We start from the raw sequence: 21,110 nt of genomic DNA on the forward strand, positions 1-21,110 counted from the left end.
CACGTGAGTAACCTGGAGCGATGCAAAGTCCCGCTGGGAAGCAGTGATGATAATTTTAAGGTCATGGTGATCAATGAAGGAGTGAAGTTATCAAACAACTGTCGAGCAGCCAAACAATTTTTGGGTTTTTTTTGTGGGGGGGTTTTTTGCCTTAAAAACTATTTCCCCCAAAAATGGGTCTTGAAAAGGCGGGGCCGTCTTGTATTCGGTGAGTTCTTTTTGAAAATACTTCCAGATTTCTTCACATCCCGTGGAAATAATTCGAACAACAAAGAGGCACTTCTTTTGCTTGTTTTTTTTTTTCTCCGTTTTTCCACTTTCTCCTCTCAGTTGTACGTACCAGTGTACGGAAGACAAGGTTTCTAAAGCACAACTGTTTTTAAAAAAAACAACTGCATGTTTTCTCAGGTTTTAATGCACTGGTTCAATGGAATATGGTTGAGGTTTAATATACTAAGAATATGACAGTATTGAGTATTGATTTTGTTGCTGCTTGAACAAGAGAAGAAAATAGCCCAAAAAGTGCCAGTGAAAGGGCTGCCGCCATCCTTGTGTGTGTGTGTGTGCGCATGCGTGAGTGCATGTGCGTGCGTGCGTGTGTGTGTGTGTGTATAAATCTGCTGTTTTAGCCGTGACTGCGCAATGTTTTTTCAATATAGGATATTTTATCTGAAAATAGAATTATTTATCATTAATATTAAAGCAATAGCGCATTAATGGTGATGAGTGTGTGGATGAGCAAAATACTTGTTAGATTCACGTGTGGTGGAATTTTTGTACTTTATTTATTCTTACTACTAATAATGATCATTTCAAAAGTGGCATTGCTAAACGCAAAATGTTTTTGTTTTTTATTATTTTGAAGTTGTTTCATGGCTTGTATATTATCCTTTTGTATGTCCTCTTTTTGTAATAAACTGGATAAAATGGTAAAAACTGACTAATTTTTGTATTTTATATATATATATATATATACACATATATACACACACACAGTACTGTATTAATCAAATCAGTTTTCTACGATGGAGTATTACGACCACAATGAAAAAACTAATAATCTGAGATTTCGAGAAAAAAAGTCGTAAATTTACGACTTTATTCTCGTCAATTCACGAGAAAAAAAGTTGTAAATTTATTAGGAAAAAAGTTTCGGAGAAATTTCGTAAATTTACGAATTTATTCTCTGAAATTTACAACTCTGTTCTGGTAATATTAAGACATTTTTTCCTTGAAAATTTACGACTTTATTCTCGAGAATGTACAACTTTTTTCTCTGAAATGTTGTACTTTTTATCTCGAAAAATCTCAGATTTTATTTTCAATGTGGCCCTAGTACTTCGTTGTCGTTTCCAAATTTAAAAGGGGTGAGAAAAAAGGTTGTAAATTTCCGAGAATAAAGTCGTAAATTTCCGAGGAAAAAAAAGGTGTAACTTACTTAACTTTATTCTAGTAAATGCATGCTTTTTTTCTCGTGAATTTACGACTTTATTCTCATATATTTACAACTTTATTGTCGTAATTACAACTTTTTTTCCTCAGAAATGTACGACTTTACTCTCACGGCTTTATTCTCGTGTACATATTAAAATCTCTGAATGAACTGAAAATTTAAATCAAGCGAAAAGATACCACGCATGTCTGAAACTTGTAATGGTAGTGGAACATTTCAGTTACGGTGTAACCGTGTTATTGTCAGCAATGAGGGGCCACGTTCAAAGACACCACATCATTTAAGTTGAATTCACATGTTTTGATGATTTCTGAAATTTCCGAGCATACTTAAATGCAGCAAATTGTACTTCCACACTACGTTAGTGAGCGATAAGAATATGCACGACCTGTTTTTCTTTGTACATCTATTTATTTAGACCAGTGTTTTTCAACCTTTTTTTAAGCAAAGGCACATTTTTTAAATTGAAAAAACCACGAGGCAGACCACCAGCAGAAAATGTTAACAAAAGAACTCTGTAGCCTATATGCAGTTGTTCTCATCAAAGTATCAGCGTAGGAATCGAATAAACACAACGAAATCATTCACATTTCTACTCACTCAGTGTGAAGACTTGGGCTTGTTTGGATGAACACAGAGCGGATATCCTCATATTATACAGTCGTCTCTGCCAAACTGGCGGACAAAATAGTCCGAATTCTTGTTTTGAAGTTAAGGGTGTTTTGTTTGGAGATGGTGTTTAAGCTTGCTTGGGACACTAGCACTGTTGGATAGCTTTTCACCACACGCCAAGCACAACAACGGAGTCGGTTTCATTGCATCCCCGGTGAAAGTACATCGGAATGAAAGATAGCTTTCGCTGCATTGCCTCGTCTTTTCTTTCTTTTGACTTCCACTCATACTTCGGCTTTCGTCTGGGTCCGAATTTTGTCCAGGGTCCAGTTCAGAGTTAGCATTCTTCTTTTCAAAAACTTCTCCATCACTTTTCTGCTAGCCACAATGCCACCATCACTAATTCTTTTGTCTGTACAAAGCCAATTAGCTACCTTCTACCACCTGTCTGCCACCTACTGATATAGAAGTGTATTACATGGTTACGCTGTCGATCAGTAATAGACAGCACAGGCACTCGACAATCGCGCATTATTTGCCGATCATAATTAGGTGAAGTGGGATAATTTCCCACCGCACACCAGACAATCCCTTACGGCACACAGTGGTTGAAAAACACTGATTTAGACCACACTTACACGCATCATAAAGACGTTGTTATGATGTTCGGAGTGTCCTTGAATGCACCTCGCTGTCATCCCGTGACAATGAGGAAGTGTAGTTCCGAGGAGCACTAGCTATGACTTGTCAGTTGGAGATACATACTGTATGTTGGAATTACACTGCTGTTGGTGTGTTCAAGTCGGAATAAAGTTATGAAAGAGCATCAGCCTCTTTGTGACTGTGTGGGCACCTATTGTGTGTATCATAACAGAGAGCCCGAATATTTATATATTTATATTATAAAAAAGGTAAGGTTATGAGTATAAAGACTAAATGTTACAAGTATGCATATTTGTTTTTATGACACAAAAAATCTTGTAAGGTTGCCTTACATTTTTCCACTTTATGCTACTTTTTCTCTTAATATTATGACTTTATTCCGCAATATTTTGTCTTTATTCTCGTAAAATTACTGCTATTGTTTTCTTGTTTACCTGCATTTTTGAAATGTGCCCAGGGCCAATAAAAAAAACAAAAAAACAGCCGCTGTTTGTAAATGACCCCTGGGCCGCACTTTGGACACCACTGCAATAGTCACATTTTTTGAAAAAAGAAGTCATAATGTTATTAGAAAAAAGTTGTTATGTCCGGGAATAAAGTCATATTTTTAAGAGAAAACAAATTGATAAAGTCACAAAAATAAAGTCCATCAAAAAAAAAATCAAATTATATATTTTTTTCCAGCTAAAGGTAATATTACTAGAAAAATGTGATAATGCAATGAGAAATTAATGTGGTAATGTTATGAGAATTGTATAGTTGTATTTCTATGAGAAAATATAAAGCCCCATCAATGACGTTTGAATATTACTAGAAAAATAATATCACGGTAGTAAAGTTGAATAAATAAGATAGAATAAAGAATAAATATTTTTTTAAAGTGATAATGGAGTAACATTTTCAATGTTATTGGATTAAAATGTGTTCAGTTACAAAAATCTCAATAAAATCCAAATAAAAACGGATTGGAAGTTTCAGTATAACAATGATTTAATTGTTTATAAAACGTTACAACAAATGGCACGTTGATTTTCCTGACCAGTATTGTCACCTTCTGAGATGTAGGCTACTATTTCGGGTAGAGGACTCTGGCAATCTGTCCATCGGCCCTCTTGGTGTCCAGCCACTTGCCGCATAGAAAAATAGTGGTGACCCCGTTGGCCATGTTGGTGACCTCCACGCGGTCCAACAGCCAGCCGGGGTGCATCCCCGAGTTGTCGTGCTCCACCCGAACCTTCTGCAGCTCGCCCATGTCCAGCATCTCCAGCAGAAAACGGTCCGTCTGCTCACGCTCGAAGAGGTTACGGAACTTCTGCCGCAGGCGCCTCCGGCCCGAATCGCCGTTGGAGCCGAAGATGGTGACAAAAACGTTGGCGTCGGTGCCCGCGCCCTTCTCGTCGCCCGTAATGACGATGATCTCGTACTTGACAAGCACCAGGCTTCGAGCTTTACTCGCGAAGCTCTCGATGGACTTGGTGCACTCAAAGGTCAAGAAGTCGTCTCTCTTCGGGGACAGGGGGACCAGGGCGTTGCAGCTGAAGATGTACCTGAAGGCCACGGCGCACAGAAGGGTCCAAATAAGATACAAACGGAGTGAAAAAAGTTCTCATGATGTTTGCCTGTATACACCATCACATTACCAAGTAAAACAATCAGCATAATATCGTGTATTGTTGCTAAACTGAAAATTGTAACCTGAGTTTGAGGAGGGTTGACAGAAGTTACCAACCTGTCATTTGTGGGGAGATAATATTTACATACACTACAGTAATGTATAGTAGTCCCTCGTTTATCGCGGTTAATTGGTTCCACCCCAGTTTCGTAGTTATGGCATCGAAAACCTGTTTACAATTTTCAAAATATGTTTTTTAACATTATTAGAGCCTTCCAGACACCCCTATAGTCACCTTTACATTCATATGACCCAATATAGTAGATATAATAGCCACACTTCACAATAAGGTACACAAAAATACAGTAGTTACTGAGGAACTAATGACTAAGGCACATACATTCAGACTACTTACTGAGGAACTAATAAGGAACTAATGACTAAGGCACATACTGTACATTCAGACTAGTTACTGAGGAACTCATGAAAAACTAATAAGGAACTAATGACTAGGGCACATAAATTCAGACTAGTTACTGAGGAACTGATGAACTAATGAGGAACTAATGACTAAGGGACATAAATTCAGACTAGTTACCGAGGAACTAATGAAGAACTAATGAGGAACTAATGACTAAGGCACATAAATTCAGACTAGTTACTGAGGAACTAATGAAAAACTAATAAGGAACTAATGACTAAGGCACATAAATTCAGACTAGTTACTGAGGAACCAATGAAGAACTAATGAGCAACTAATGAGTAGAGTAGTTACTGAGGAACTAAGGCACATCAATTTAGAGTAGTTACTGAGGAACTAATGAAGAACTAATGAGTAACTAATGAGTAGTGGTTAGGGTTAGGTAGGTTCGTTCCCCATTAACTACTGTAATTTTGTGTACCTTATTGTAAAGTGTTACCGATATAATCAGAGAAAATGAGCCATTTAAGACAATAAGACTCATATGCTCATGTGTGTTGCAGTAAATGTGTTCCGTGTGGAGGACAGGAAGTGACGTGGGGGGTTATGGCCGCAACAGTACCTCATGTTATTATTATGATTATTATTATGTTTCTATTATTGTGCCTGTTGTGAGATCATTTAAACCTGCAATAAAAGCCTGCTGTTCGATCAAGTCTGGTGCCCAACAATTACTGACACCTAGTGGCCAATGTAGAATACTGTATTCACAATTTTTTTTAGTTCATTTAGCCTTTTTATGGTTAAAAATGCTTAATTTCGGCAAAAATATGTACAATCAGCTTAAATATGCATATTTTTTTACTAATAATAGGCCATATTCAACCACGAAACAGCATGATTTATTAATTCATATATGTTTGAAAAACCGTGATAGAGTGAAGCCGCTATATTTATGAATTTCTAAATGGTAAATGTCATATTTTTGTGAAACCTCTTAATTAAAGTTAAAAGTCTACACTTCTGTCACACGTTGTTTTGTTACAAATCCTTTGTGGTGGTGGATCGAGGCAAACTCATCCAAACTCCAAACACTCGCGGACCTACAGTAAATACAAGCAGTGGGTTCTTACTTGTTGCCCAGCTCCGTTTCGGTAACGACAATCTCCTCCACATGCCAGTAAATCTCTCCCTTCACTTTCTTTCCATCCTTGGACGTGTGGCCCACGCAGATACCGACGATGTCGCCCAAGTTCTTGGACGTGAACTCAAATCTGTCAACGTTTGCCCTAAATAGGAGCAGAACACATCGCTTAGGGTTAAACCAGCCATCTACCTATTTTCTAAGACCCTTTACACAGTGGTACCTTGGTATTCGTACACCCCCCGGTTTTCGGAGGCTTTATTTACAACTCTATTCTGGTAATATTAAGACATTTTTTTCTTGTAAATTTACAACTTTTTTCTGATAAATTTACGACTTTATTCTCGAAAATGTACAACGTTTTTCTCCGAAATGTTCAACTTTTTTTCTTGGAAAATCTCAGATTTTATTTTCAATGTGGCCCTAGTACTTCGTTGTCGTTTTCAAATTTAAAAGGGGTGAAAAAAAAGAAAAAAGAACAACTCTATATCTGTGGACTTTCGTCTTGCATATAAGCACTGTGCACCCTGCACTGATAAGGTGTTCAAGCGCACTGCGTATCTCTGAGTGTTCAGACTGTCTGTGCTTTTGACTATGGACCACGGCTGCAAAATAAACCCACTATAAAGCTGAAAAAAGTTGCCAGTGCTAGAACTTTGAAAAATAAGGTGAGAAACACCTCGTAGAACAAACTCGTAGCATAGTGTGAAGTTAACATCTGTTACAATAGGGCAAAGGTAAAAGTGATGTTAAAAATGTTTGTTTATCCATTTTTATCCATTTATCCATTTGTGTTTGCCATTGTTTTCGGCTTGACAACTAGAATTATTCTCTATAAAATGTGTTTTGTTGTTGGAATGGAATCATTGGATTTGCTTGATTTCTTATGAGGAAAAATGTATTCGTTTTTTGTATGTCTCGGTTTTCGTTTGACGGTTTGGAGCGGATTAATTACAAAAACCGAGGTTCCTCTGTACTTCTTCAATGAACCTAACGTTTTTGGACCGGGTGGAGAGAAACAACGTGGACATCGCGATGTGGATTATCATATAAAGCGCATTCTCGCATAACAGCACCTACCGCAAGAACCTCTTCTTCTTTGATGAGTTCTCCATCAAAAATTCCTTTGATCGTCCCTTCCTCCCCTCCAGGACTATCCAGGCGTTCTCTTTGGTTTCAGCTTCATCCGTGTCTCCGGTTGTGACGCAAATTTCATACTCTTCGGGAGAAAATAGGAAAGGCACCGTAAATGCTCCAGTTAACCACCCTATTCGGCTGACCAGAGTCTCCAACCTAAAAAAGCACTATCAAAAAACATTGGCATTAACATCTGCGGCTGTAAGATCAATTCCACAAGGCGACAGTCGCTGTATTTGAAGTATGATGAGCAGCTTGAGCTACCTCTGTGTGTGCTTTAAAATGTTGGTTGCACTACACAGCTGTTGGCGTGATTGTCAGGTGTTTATTACAACACGTGCTTACAACAAAGTCGTCCGCAGTATTTATGCTGGCTGAGCAGTATGCTCCTCGTCGCTTTTACAACATTGGTTCAGTTGCTGCTGTGTTGTGCAACAAAGACAGCTTTCTCATGACCTCCATTCGTTAGATAAATAATCCAAACATTTACGGTATGTATCGTTTAGTCGCTGCACTTACTGGTTTTCTCATCCAGGTCCAAATATTCGTTGTTAGTGCATGCCAGTTCTCTCATGATCTGTCCGTCGCTGTCGTTTTTGGCGAGCCAGCGGTCGCAGGGGAAGCGAAAGGTTTTATCCATGAGCTCATCCTTCACGTCGATGTAGTCCAAGTGCCACCCCGGTGCGAGCCCTGCATGTGACCATGATAAGGAAGCCAAGAGATGATGAGCGACAGTTGGGGGGGCCAATTAGCATGTTTTGTCTAAGAGGCGGACCTGTGTTGTCGTGCCACACTCTCACTTTGGAGAGATCTCCCAGACTGAGGATGTCCGCAAAGCGAAATGTGTCCACCTGTTTGCGCTCAAACTTGTTGGACCTGTTGCACTCTTTCAACGGCAGAGTCCCCGTGTCTCCATTCTCTCCGAAAACGATGATCCATACGTTGGCGTCTGTTCCGGCCCCTGTAGGGAACAAGATTGAGTGGTTTAGTGACTGGTCTAATTACACTGAATTCATCTAAGCAAACAGAATGGAATTAAATGACATCAAGAGTGAGGGAAGCCATCTACGTTAAGGAGGTTTAAAAGCCATCTCTGGGGGGGGGGGGGGTCTTCCGCCCACAGACAATGCGAGTCATATTCTTCCTTTATAATGTTCTGATGGTTGGGTTTAAATGTATTTTTACAGGACAAAGGCACAATAAAAAATGAGCTGCGGGCCGCAAATGGCCCCCAGGCCAGATGTTAGAACCCTTCTCTAATATATGGCTAGACTGTATTTTGTGGTCAAATATGGTCATTTCAATGCAATGATTTCAATAAAAAATATATAATTTAACAAGAAAACAGCAAAAATGGAAAAATCATCACTAATGTCACAGGAATAAAGTCAAAATACTAAGAGAAGAAAGATGTAATCTAATGAGAAAACGTTGTAATCTTACAAGAATAACATCATAATATTATGAGAAAAAAAATAATAATTTTAGTAGCATAAACTTGAAGGATTGAAGAAAAAAAATACATTATTTTTTTAATTTGCAATGTTATGAGAAACAAAACAGTCGTCATTTTTGGAAAATTAGGTTGGGGAAAAGTTATAATATCACTGAAATAAGGTCAAAATATTATGGGAATAATGTCATAATTATGAGAAGAAAATGTAAAACAACAGCGGAAATGGAAAAAAAAAAACATCTGTAATTTTCAGAGAATAAAGTCAAAATATTAACTGAAAAAAGTCGTAGTCTAACAAGACAAAAAGGCGCAATTTCACGAGAATAAACTCCTAAAATTATCAGGAAAAATAATGTCATTTTAGTAGCATGGAGCTGAAATATTAAAGAAAATATTAAAGACAATTCAAAATATTTAGAGAAACAAACAAAACAATATAAAGTTGACATTTTTGGAATATTAGTTTGGGGGAAAAATGGCCCTTGCAGGCTTTCATTTTCCAGCATGTGGGCCTCACTGGAAACATTTTGGACACCCCTGCACCAATAAAAAGTAATTCTTCACTTTTTGTACTATTTCCCAGTAAAGTCTGTCAAGATCACATTGACAGATTATTAGCTTCCAGCCACTGTGAGAAGACAGGAGGGTGAGTGCTCCCTCGCAGCTTTAAATCCTCCGCCATGTATTATTCATTGCAGTCGCAATGAAAGGGAGAGCAAAAGTCACCCGTGGTTTAAATGAGACGTTAGAAGAGCAGAATGAAGAGTCAAATGTGAATGTCCTTTCTGATTCACTTCCTGTCTTGCTTTAAGTGGTCTTCTCACATCCCTCTCTTGTGCACTTATGCATGCCGCTAGGCCTCCCACATTGGAATGCAGATCAGCCTGGAAAGATCCCCGAGGAGTCCATTACCCGATGTTGCCTACGTAATGTTTCAGCCTCGCTCATTACTTTGGCAGGACTGCGTCTCAGCTCGCAAGCGGCTGCTGGAGGTCGCCGGCAAAGCACTTTGAAGTCGACTCAGGCTCCTCGCCTCGCTACCGTATTGATCGGCTGCTAGCGAGCGAGGAGCAAGAGCGCAGCATGGGTGAGGAAAAGAAGGGAGCAAAAGGCGAGCGGAGGATTTCTTTCATTGCCGTGGTGCGGTCAGACCTTGACTGCTTCCGATAAACAAGATAAACTCTGCACAAGGTCGGGTAAAGTGAGGATAAACGCAGCATATATAGTGGATATTTGGGATTCAGCATTCACAATGTAACTGTACCACAGGTATGAGGTGCGGGTATCAAAATAGACGCTTACACACAAATATACACGCAAAAATATACCATTTTATAATAGTTTATCACCCACAAGGCATGCTGGGAAATCCACGTGCACGCCTCCCCAACAGGAAGTTACCTGGCATGCCTTGCAGGTTATACATTCGTATAAATTTCTATTGTTTTGCATGTTTATTAGTGTGTAAGTCTTTATTTCGATGCACCGTGAGCAAGGGAGGTGTTTGGTTTGATGACCTCCTGTTGGTTTGTGGTAGAGTGTCAAAATAAACATTTTTATGGGAGTCTCAATTTTCGGGGGGATCTAGTGTACTGTATAAATGACATAGACTTGACTCTAGCACCCTCCTTTGCACAGATCATCTATGTGCTCTCTTGTTCGGGGACAAAGCCAGGACCAGATTAGATCGCAGTCTATCCTGGCTGCTGTCTACACCCTAGACTGTCAAACACAACCAGCTTGTGGCATACCTGCAACATCACTGGTCTTGACCTGGATCATGTAGGTGGTGAGCTCCACCATCATCTCCTCGTCCACCATGGCAGCCAGCTCGCAGATCATGGTCCTTTTGGGTCCACGTGTCTTGGACAGCCACTCTTCATAGGTGAACACAGACACTTCCTCCGTGGTCAGGTTGCGCATGATCACCTGGGTTAAAAATGTCATACATCACGTTCTCAAGTGTCACAGAAGACCTCACAACATTAGCCGAGAGGTTTCAGAAACCCAGTAGGCACCCAGCGGAGTACAGACCTCCGCCAAGACTGAACTATCCTGAAATCATGACATGCTGGGCGCTAATGTTTTAAAGCTTTTTTTAACACAGTTCTCTTCCACTTGACCCTGACGCAAGCTGACTGTAACATCTGCACCAAAATTCACAAAGGTTCTTCCTCGGTCAAAGAACCATCCCACTATAAAAGTCTTGCAAAAGTCTTAGGCACACATTACATACAGTATGTTGTTCAATGACCACACATAACTAGAATGTCACTTAGTGGAGAGCAGACCTCTTTAACTGTGAAGAAAACTGTGGGAAAAAAAAACAAGTGATAGTTTGTCCATCTGATAGGCAGTCCTTCACGAATAGACTTTATGATTTCAATCACGTCACCGTGGCTCAAACTGTAAAAGTATATTTACAGAAACTTTAACCAGGAACTAGGAACTTTACCCTGCAACCAGAAACTTTATCCTGGGACTAGAAACTTTCCCCTGGGATCAGGAACTTTACCCTGCATCTAGGAACTTGTCCATGTAACCAGAAACTTTACCCTGGAATCAGGAACTTTACCCTCAAACCCGGCACTTTACCCTGGAACCAGTGACTTTGTCCTGGGACTAGGAACTTTCCCCTGGGATTAGCAACTTTACCCTGGAACTAAGAACTTGTCCCTGTAACCAGAAACTTTACCCCGGAATTAGGAACTATACTCGTGAACCAGGGACTTTACCCTGAAACTAGCCACTTTACCCAGAAACCAGAAACTTTAACCAGGAAGTCGGAACTTTACCCTGGAACCAGGAACTTGACATGATCTGTCCCATATTCATTGGTTTATTTATTGTTATCTATTCTTATTCTATTTCTTATTTTTCTTGTCCGTCATGTCTTGCCTTGGTTGTTTTATTTTATTTTATTTTGTGATTTAAGTGCTAAAGTTCATTATGACATTTTTGCAGAGCTGCTGGAAATGTGACTTTCTCTTGGAGATCAATAAAGTATCTATCTATCTTTATCCTGGGACTAGGATGTTTACCCAGTGTCATGGATCCTTAATTGGTCCATGTGCGACCCCTTGTTTGGTGGAAAACGGTCTTCTATTTTTAGTGTAATCCTGCTAAATGTGTCCTTCTAGTTGACGCAATGTTGGTTAAGGTTGACCGACCTTATCGAGGAACCAATCAGGTCTGCTGCCGGAGCCGTCAATGCGAAGCCTCATCTTCCTCAGTGGGGCGATGTCATCAATCTCCATGTTAAAAGTGTCCTCCTGACCGCGCTCAAACCTGCAAATGAACAGTTGGAGAACTTCTAGCGTTGAAACACCGTGGTTTCTTTATGTCTAACCTGTCCTCGTTCTTCTGCAGCAGCATTTCCTCGGTGCTGCCATTGGCGCCGAACACAGACATGAAGATCTGGGTGTCTGTTCCTGCGTTTTGTACGTCACCGGTAACCACGGTGACCTCATAAATAACCTATGAGAGAATGGCTGTTGTAATGCGATAGAATACCGAAGAAATTCTGGATGTTAGGCACCTTCTGGGAGATACAAACGGCCTCTGCATCCAACACGTTGAACACTCTGGCAGTCAGCCCGTCGCCGCGATCTTTGGCCAGCCAGCACATGCAAGCAAAGATATATTTGACCCCTTTGGTTGGCACGGCAACAGAGAGTTCATCAACCAGCCAGCAGCTCTCAGGAGTGGCTCCATCATGGCCGAGCTGCAGGGGTCGTGAAAGGGGTTTGTTTAGATACGATCACTTCACTTCAGGCAGTATTCATTATCAGTGAGTGGACCCTCACCTCCACCTTTTTCATCTCCCCTACATCTGAACCGTGGCACTCGAAGCTCTCCAGGGAGCCAGCCTGGAAGCCCTTCCTCCCCTCCGGAGGGTCCAGCCACAATCTCTCGGTGCGGCTGTGATCGGCCCCAACGATGATCACGTAGGCCCTGCTGGTGGTGGCGGCGTCTCGCTCGAGCCCAGTGCACAGCGTGATGTGATACGGTATGACTGAGAGTGAGGACGTTCCACTTAAATCACTGCTTCAAAGCTTATTTATGTTTCTTTATGGCTCTTACCAGGAAGTTCTAGTCCCTGTACTTCCTTCTTTTTGCTCTTTTTGTTCATGTTATTGTCAACACTCTTCAGGGCTGATTTCTTTTTGCTGCTGGGGCTCTCTCTGATGCCCTCGTAGCCCTGAAAACACCAACTTCATTAGGTACACCTGCCGAACGCACACAATAAAGCGCTCAAAGTTGCATTCCCCCAAAGTTGTACAATTTGGAGCTCAACCAACATATCCTCCACAATAATCTAATACATTTAAATGAAAATACTTCAAAGTGAGAGCTTTTCTCAGCAATTCTGAGGTGAGATTAAAAAGAGATTAATTACATCAATTAACTACAGATCAGAATTAATTATATCTCAAAGCATAATGGCTTATTACTAGCTTGAACATGACCACAGAAGCTTATCAACAAACGATTCAATTTTGTCAAGCTTTTGGTGTCTTCTTGTGCTCCCCTGCCAACATGTATTCGTTCTTGTAATACCCATATAATGCCACTAGGTGACAGTACGGCTCTGAAAACCCCTTCTTGTTCCATCTGCATTGTTGTATTATACAGTGTTCAAGTTAACGTATGAAACTTCTTGACCTTTTAAGGGTATTTCGTGTTACCTTGACGTAGAATACTCTCTCGATGCGTCGGTCTTCCCTCTTCCTGGAGAGCCATCGTTCACATAAGAAGAGGAACACCTCCTCCGCGTCCATGTCCAGAACCTCCACCTGGTCCAGGTACCAGTCGGCGCTCATCATGCTGTTATCATGGCGGATTTTGATCTTAAAAACCTGCCCCAGGTCGACGGCTTCTATGGTGAACTTGTCCACCTGCGAGGAAAAAAACGCTTGTTGACGCGATGTCATTTCATGTTGACGTTATTCTTCCATGTTCTTCTTACTGATCCCCGCTCAAACTTATTGCTGTTGTTCTCCGACTTGCTGAGCTTCCTCTCGCCGGTATCCCCAAGGTCGCCGTAGATGGTGAGAAAGACGTTGGCGTCTGTCCCGGCCCCGTACATGTCGCCCGTCATCACTGACACTTTGTATGTGTGAGCTGCGGTAGACAAGTGGACAGCCTCAGTCCTGTGATTGACAGGTCGTCAGTCAGCCGTTTGTTTACGTACTCTCCAGGGCGTCCTCCACCTCAACCTCCGTCACTTTCAGGCTGCCGTCTCGCGAGAGCTTTTCAGTGATGATGTCAGAGGGCACCAGCTCCCTCACTGTCTCTCCATCGTCCTCCGACTTGGCGAGCCAGCGCTCACACGGGAAGATGACCGTCTCCGAACCCTGCGAGAGAATCAAGGGTACCACGCTTTTATTACCACATTTCATTATTTATGAACTTTTTGAACAGGCATTTTAGTCTGTGGAACAATTAGTTTTTTTGCATTCAAATATTGTATTTATTCATTTTTCCATTTATAGTATTCTCGTTATACCTTTTTAAAAAAAGTTACAGTGACTTTTGATTATTTTCTGTAGATCTATTCATGTTTATTTATCTATGATGGAGAGTGAGTACTGCCAAATACTGCAAAATGATTAAAAAGCAGATGATTAATAAAGCAGAAAATAATTCGTAATATTAGTGCCTCTTTATTCTTACTATTTAGAGCTATTTAAAATGTATTTTTATCAATATTTAAGACTATTTATGTATATACAGTATATGTTTAGAATCGTGGCTGAGTACTGCTATAACTGAATACAGAGTTTATTTTCCTCACATGTTAAATATACAAAAAAATGTAATTAATCTGATACAAAAATACCTAATATTTTTTTAAAACAGTATTACATTATCTATAATTTTATCAGAATTGTTTTGGCCTGGGTCTGTTATTGGTAATATTTAAAATATATAATATATAAAATATAAAAAATAGAGAATAAAATATATTAATTAAAAAAACATATACAATAAAAAAATGGGAAAATAAAGCAAAAACACACAAGGGAAAGTGAAATGAAAAAGCCAAACTGTTGAGACGAGGGGTGCAACAACATTCACGGTTCGGTTTGCTATTTAAAAAAAAAAAAAAAATGACATTGCCTTTTTCAATTTGAATGTTATTGAAATTACCAACATTTTTCACATTTTTCAACATTTTCAGCACGCTATGAATGTGAGAGGCGCAGCTCAGTGGCTCTGTGCTTGACAATGCAACATAAGCCAGCGTAGTTCATCGCAGATGCACTGAGCTTTTAGCACAGCGTGGCGTCAGAAGTTGATCAAATAAATATGAGACTGCGTATTGTTCGATACAGGGGTCACGGTTCGGTACGCATGTGTATTGAACGTTTCGATAGATACACGTATTGTTACACCCCTAGTTGAGACTAATAATAACACAAAGCTTTGTCTTGAATTAGCCTTTTTACAAAATAAAAAAAATATATTTAAAAATATGACAGTGGCCTCCTGCATCCTTTGATTTCAAATAACTAGAAAGTATTAAATTAGGGATGCACCTTTCCCTTCTTGAGTAGACGTCGGATCTCCACTCTGTCCAGATGCCATCCCGGGTTGATCCCACGGTTGTCGTGACCGATACGGATCTTCTCGATGACTTCCCCGACGTCTTCCAGCTTGAGCACCGGAAAAGAAGCAATGACAGGTGAGAGCAGCATGATGAATCACCAAGACTGGACTTGACAAACATGGAATACCTCAACAATGAACATGTCCTCTGCTCCTCTCTCAAAATACATCCTCCTCTCCCTCTTGTTGACACACAGACGCTTCTGCTGAGTGCACACGGCATCCCGGCCGTACAGGACCACAAAAACGTCTGCATCCGTGCCGGCTCCGAACACGTCGCTTGTGAAGATTTTGATCTCATAAGGGACAACTAGAAAACAAACACATGCGTTAAATTTGTTATACAACGTTCGGGCTGACGCTGATTGCTTGCGGGGATTTACATGGCGTGTAAAGTTCCGTTTGAAGAGGATTTGGGAAAAGATCCCGGACGATGGCGCCGTCATCCTCGCCTTTATCCAGCCAGCGGCCACATGGGAAGCGAAGTTTCTGTCCCAGCGACGGAGCATCAATCTCCACCCAGTCGAGGAACCAGCCGGCCGAGCCTCCACCTGATTCCACCAGCATTTGTTGAGTTATTGTTGGGTTAGTTATTGATTATTCCCACAAATATATCGAGTTTTTTTTTTATTCTTTATTTTTTTACTTTTACTTATTTATATACTTATTTTTAAAAAATACCTTCTTTCTTTTTTCCTTTTTTCCATAGCTGCATACAGTAAGCTGTGCATCTATTGTCTTAACACTGTTACACAAGCTGTACACCGACTATTTTACTTTGTATCTAAGTCAGGGGTGTCCAAAGCGCGGGCCGCGGCACATTCTAAAAATAGAATTTAACAAGAAAACTAAAAAAAACAACATCTACTACAGGAAAAATTGAAAAATCAGCAGTAATGTTCCAGGAATAATGACAAAATATTATGAGAAATAAGTCAGAATTTTCACAAGAGTAACGCTGTAATGTTATGAGGAAAAATAACGCCATTTTAGTAGCATAAAGTTTAAATATTAAAGAAAGACGTTATTTTTTTAAACATTACATGTAACATTATTTTTTTAAAAAAGTTGTCATTTTTGGAAAATTAGGTTGCGGAAAAAGTTATGGGAATAAAGTCATAATTACGAGAAAATGAAAGTTTAAAAAAACTGCAGAAGTGGGAAAAAAAACAGCTGCCATTTTATGAGAATAAAGTAAAAAATATCACAATTATAACAAGAAAAAAATTCACAATTTTACGACAATAAACTACAATGAGGAAACAATGTCATTTTAGTAAATATTACAGATATAACGTCTAAATATTCCAAAAAGAACATTTACAAAGATTATTTGTGGGCGGTGGGAAGAGCAAAGAATTTGGTTCCTCTACATCACAAAGCTGAGATGCAGTTTTTTCTTGAAATATATATAACTTCTTAGTATATCTACATGGGTTTCATTACAAAACTTCAGAGAGGCCCTTGCATCTTTTTTATTTTTAAGGTTTGGGAACCCCTTGTCTGAGTTTCATTTCTTCAGTGTTGTCCCGTGAAACTACAGTATATAATAAAATATTTGCAGAAATGCGAGGTATGTGCTCTGTAATTTGTTAATGTGATGTCTGAATAAAAAAAAATCACGACCGTGACCAGTACCGCGGTTGTCGTGTCCGATGCGAAGCTTCTTCAGCGGGCCGATGTCCACCGCCTCCACTGTGAACTCGTCCGTCATACCTCGCTCATACTTGTTTTTGTGCGTCTTTGAAGACTTGAGGTTAATTATCCCTGCAAAGAGTTGAGTGAGGAAAAACACTGAATATCCTGGTAACCCACACGGCCTGTTTTCATTGATAGAATTGTTGACACGACTCTTGCATTCGATGTCGTTCGATACAGTTCATCTACCTGTGTCATCCTTGGTGCCGTACAGGATCATAAAGACATTAGCATCAGTTCCGGCGTACTTCTTTTCACCAGTTTTTATTCTCACCGTGTATGTTGTGGACATGGCTGACAAAAAAAACAAACAAAAAAAACACATCAGATTGTGTTTATTGTGAGCTTTGACTCTTTCCCTAAATGCTTGTGTCACCTTTCTGCTCCAGGCCCAGGGTGGCTTCTGAGTCCCCCTCATCATCGTCGTCGTCGTTCCTCTTCATGAAGGCCTCGTCCACAGGGACCAGCTCCCTCGCCAGCTGGCCGTCATCCTCATCCACCGCCAGCCATCGTTTACACGGGAAAAAGTACCTGAAATACAATGTAATGCATGCACATGCAGTACCGTTTGACTCCACACAGAGGCGCTCTACAACATAATTTATGTTTGCTATCTGGAGGCTGCAGAGCAAGCCGTGCTGCATCTAAATTTCATTTCTGTAAACGCGTTTGTATTTATATTAAAAACAAATACATTTTTAGGGTGTTTTTTTTAAATACAAATATAAAGTGAAAATTGACAAAAATTTGAGGTACATGCTTTTTATTGGACACTACCATGACCCACTGTCAGGCACCTACGTGGTATCGTCCTTGTTGTCCACAATCTCCACCCTGTCCAGAAACCAGCCAGCCGCAGCTTGGCTGTTGTCGTGCCGGGTTCTCAGCTTCTTCAGTGTTCCCAGGTCGACCGCCGTGATGCTGAAAAAGTCCTCCTGGGTCACACACAGGACAAAATGTCAGCAAATGTCACAGGTGCAGAAGTCCATGACAGGCTCAGTGCAACATTCAAATTTTATTTTTCCCACTGTTTTACTGTTTGTTTCTTATAATTGTATTATTTTTTTCTAAAAACTGACTATTCTTACACCATTTAAATTTTGTTCCTCATAAAATGTACCACTTTTTTCCTTGCAAAAACCTTTAACTTAATTTTTGTAATCTTGTGACATTTTCTTCAGAATTTTGCTACTTTTTTCACTTGACTTTTCCCATTTTTTTCTTACCTGGCCTTTCTCAAATTTGTTCAGGTTGTTAGACTTCCTGAGGAGCCTCTCGCCGGTGTCGCCATTCTCCCCGTAGATGTTGATGTAAACGTTGGCATCAGTCCCCGCACCCCACATTGTCCCAGTGAACACATGGACCTCATAGGAGTTCACTGGAAACAAAGCGTTAACCACTTCACGTTTACAGTTCTCTGAAGTAGTCAGGTTGAAAAGATGAAAATGTCATCACATTCACGCTGTCCTCACCCTCCAGGTCTTCATTGTCCTCAGTCAGCAGTTCGACCACAATCTCCCTGTCCTCTTCGTCCCTCGCCAGCCACCGGTTACAAGGGAAGCTGAATGTCTCCACCACTTCCTGTAGCTCCTCAACAAGCTCCACCTCCTCCTCCTCTTCTTTCTTCTTCTTTTTCTTGTCCTTCTTTTTATCTTTCTTGCCATCCTGCTTCTTCACCTCGACCTGCACCATGGCTGTCGTCAGGCGCTTGATGTCCACCGACTCCAGGAACCAGCCGTCCCCGATGCCCCTCCCGTCGTGGTAGATCCGCAGCTTGTAGAGCTTGCCGACATCCTGAGCTTCGATCTGGGTTGTGGAAAATGCGGTGAGAGACAGGAAAGTCGGCTCTCCAAGCAAATCGCAACTTTGATACTCACCTTGAAGATCTCGGTGGTGCCACGTTCAAAATTATTGGAGCGGCTCTTCAGTGGGAGCACTTCGGTTTTTCCTTCATCTCCGTACATCTGACAGAAGACGTTGGCGTTGGTGCCTCCTGTACGCACGTCCCCTGTTACCACGCTTACTTCATAGTTGACCACTGTCGGAGAAGATATGGACCATAGAAAGAAGTTGTGGACCAGAGTGCGGAGTGTATTCCTACAAAAGTTTTGATGACCATAATGACCCAAATATAAGACAACCCTGAACATACGGTGGTGCCTCGGTTTTCGTTATTTAATCCGTTCTAAAGGTCCAGAGGAAAACGACAACGTACAAAAAGTGAAGCAATTTTTCCCATAGTAAATGAGGTAAAACCAATGAATCCACTACAGACACCCACAAATATTAACGAAAAAAAACATTTATAGAGAATAATTATTGTTTTACTGGCAGAAAACAATGCAAAATAATTATAAATGAGGAATGGACAGAACTTGTTGTTTCTGCCAACTTCCCGTGTATCCTGGTGCAATTGAATTCAAGAGTTTTTCTCACCTTCTTTATTAAAAATGCACGAACGTAGGCTGTTTTGTTTGGGCACTCGTTTCCAGGGGAAACAGTGCAATCTACCGAGACAGTGTATGAAGACTGAGGCAAAATTTTCGTGAATATAAAAACTGAGGCGTGCAGAAACCAAGGTTTAAGTGTAAGATAATTTTTTTCAAGACCTGTTTTTAAAACAAATACTTTTTATGACCAAATCAAAGACAAAAAATATTACAAAATTATTTTTTTCCCCTTTAAATCATGTTTTCAATAGGGGTGAAATAGCTGGTAGATTATAATACTGATTTTCTTTGCGTCATTGAGATTCATTCATTCATTTTAGAATTAGCATCACAATTCATCCTCTGTTGTTTGCTAACTTGCCCAACCACTCCACAGGTCGCTGGCATATGTGAGTGATAGGAAGAAAAGCCCTGAGTCAATTGGCACCACCTGTTGGTTCGCATGTATAAATCACTGTCGTATAAAAGCCAACTCATCTTTTTCCAATCTTTTTCTATGGAAAAATCTTGTATTTACATTTCTCCATGTCCAGAATCTCGCTGGGATAGATCTCCACCTCCACTTTCCCGTCAGCCTCATCTTTGCAAAGCCAGCGATGACTCGGGAACATGTACTGCAACCCTTGAACCGGCACCGCGATCTGTACACTGTCCAGAAACCAGCCGGCTCGCAGGCCTTCGTTGGTGTGGCCGATAAGGAGGCGGTTGATCTGCAAACGCGTGAATTTTAGGACCAGTCAAGAAGAATCTGAGCGGTGATTCTGTGCACATGCCTTCCCGATGTCATAGGTCTCAATGGTGAAGATGTCAGTGCGACCGGTCTCAAAGTAGTTCCTCAGATCATTGTCGGAGACCGCCAGGGTTATCTTGCTAGTGTCGCCCCTCTCCCCGTACAGCTTGACGAATACCCTGGAGTCGGAGCTGGCCCCGTTCACGCTGCCCGTCTTGATCGATATGTGGTAGCTGACATCTGCAGATGTGACATTTCAAAAAGGATGATGATTTAAAAAAAAAAAAAGAAAAACACGTCTTCCTTTGGGAAATGTACTCACTAAAGAGACGCAGGCCATCTCCGGCTGGAACCAACTCGCGGACAATCTGCCCATCGTCCTCATTGCGGTCCAACCACCTGATTTGAAAGACGTTAGTTAACCTAAAGAACAACTTCATCAATTAAAGGATGACATGATCGATCCAAACTATACAGACACAAGAAAGACAAGTCACTTTTCCAGACGCAACACAGCACTGCAGCCTTGCAGCTTGGCTCCAGTTACTGAAGGAGACAGCTGTCTGACCACTGTGCATTTAGTCCCTATTTGTAAGGTGATACCTATCCATCACCTGCCTAACTGCTTAATGGCATGCAACTGGAGAGCTGTCTCACTGGAGCATGGCCAATTTACTGCACTTATGAGGCCATTAGGACTTTTGTTTGGGAAAGCAGGACGTTGGTGGCTTGGATGGTTAAGATAAAGAGAGGATTAGAGGAAGTCAAAACAACATGGGGCATATGTCTTTATGGACCTCAATTTGTGCGCTGAGGCGTGGTCATGCGCCAACAAAAAAAAGGGCCTACAGTTGTCTAAAATGTCTTCCTAATATGAAGAATTCAAATTCAATGTGGACTAGTTAGACCGGCGGCTGATTGACCAATTAATGTTAAGAAGTCTATTTGATGAATATAGTGTTCACGTGAGGCAGGGCTAAAACCACGCTCTTCATACTTGAAAAAACACCTAACTAAACCCCACATGGACAAGCACTTTGGCAACAGAGGCCTGGAAAAACTCCCTCTAAGCAAGAAACCACAAACAGAAACGAGACTCTTGTCAAATCAAATACCATAAGT

At 40.7% G+C, this 21,110-nt stretch overlaps 1 protein-coding gene across 9 annotated transcripts in view; it reads right to left on the bottom strand.

Moving 5' to 3' along the window:
- Positions 1-3,745: 3,745 nt before the first annotated feature.
- LOC129169987 (lipoxygenase homology domain-containing protein 1-like) overlaps positions 3,746-21,110 on the bottom strand; it is a 35,139-nt gene continuing 17,774 nt past the window's right edge. For 8 of the 9 annotated variants that reach the window (XM_054757056.1, XM_054757057.1, XM_054757053.1 and 5 more), the window contains 27 exons: positions 20,311-20,387; positions 20,032-20,228; positions 19,776-19,968; positions 18,686-18,846; positions 18,281-18,614; positions 18,035-18,186; positions 17,610-17,743; positions 17,185-17,339; positions 16,998-17,102; positions 16,749-16,877; positions 15,494-15,661; positions 15,239-15,420; positions 15,041-15,157; positions 13,693-13,855; positions 13,468-13,622; positions 13,187-13,396; positions 12,582-12,699; positions 12,305-12,513; positions 12,037-12,222; positions 11,848-11,975; positions 11,669-11,786; positions 10,250-10,427; positions 7,818-8,003; positions 7,562-7,732; positions 6,986-7,124; positions 5,895-6,050; positions 3,746-4,275 (listed from right to left, as the gene is read on the bottom strand). In XM_054757056.1, the coding sequence (XP_054613031.1) occupies positions 3,798-4,275; positions 5,895-6,050; positions 6,986-7,124; positions 7,562-7,732; positions 7,818-8,003; positions 10,250-10,427; positions 11,669-11,786; positions 11,848-11,975; positions 12,037-12,222; positions 12,305-12,513; positions 12,582-12,699; positions 13,187-13,396; positions 13,468-13,622; positions 13,693-13,855; positions 15,041-15,157; positions 15,239-15,420; positions 15,494-15,661; positions 16,749-16,877; positions 16,998-17,102; positions 17,185-17,339; positions 17,610-17,743; positions 18,035-18,186; positions 18,281-18,614; positions 18,686-18,846; positions 19,776-19,968; positions 20,032-20,228; positions 20,311-20,387 (4,699 nt within the window). In that variant the 3' untranslated portion in view covers positions 3,746-3,797. Of the gene's footprint in view, positions 4,276-5,894; positions 6,051-6,985; positions 7,125-7,561; positions 7,733-7,817; positions 8,004-10,249; positions 10,428-11,668; positions 11,787-11,847; positions 11,976-12,036; positions 12,223-12,304; positions 12,514-12,581; positions 12,728-13,186; positions 13,397-13,467; positions 13,623-13,692; positions 13,856-15,040; positions 15,158-15,238; positions 15,421-15,493; positions 15,662-16,748; positions 16,878-16,997; positions 17,103-17,184; positions 17,340-17,609; positions 17,744-18,034; positions 18,187-18,280; positions 18,615-18,685; positions 18,847-19,775; positions 19,969-20,031; positions 20,229-20,310; positions 20,388-21,110 lie in introns of those variants that run through there. The other variant, XM_054757062.1, reaches the window with a different exon arrangement.

The sequence above is a fragment of the Dunckerocampus dactyliophorus genome, chromosome 17, assembly GCF_027744805.1.
Source record: "Dunckerocampus dactyliophorus isolate RoL2022-P2 chromosome 17, RoL_Ddac_1.1, whole genome shotgun sequence".
In the NCBI taxonomy this organism is placed as follows: domain Eukaryota; kingdom Metazoa; phylum Chordata; class Actinopteri; order Syngnathiformes; family Syngnathidae; genus Dunckerocampus; species Dunckerocampus dactyliophorus.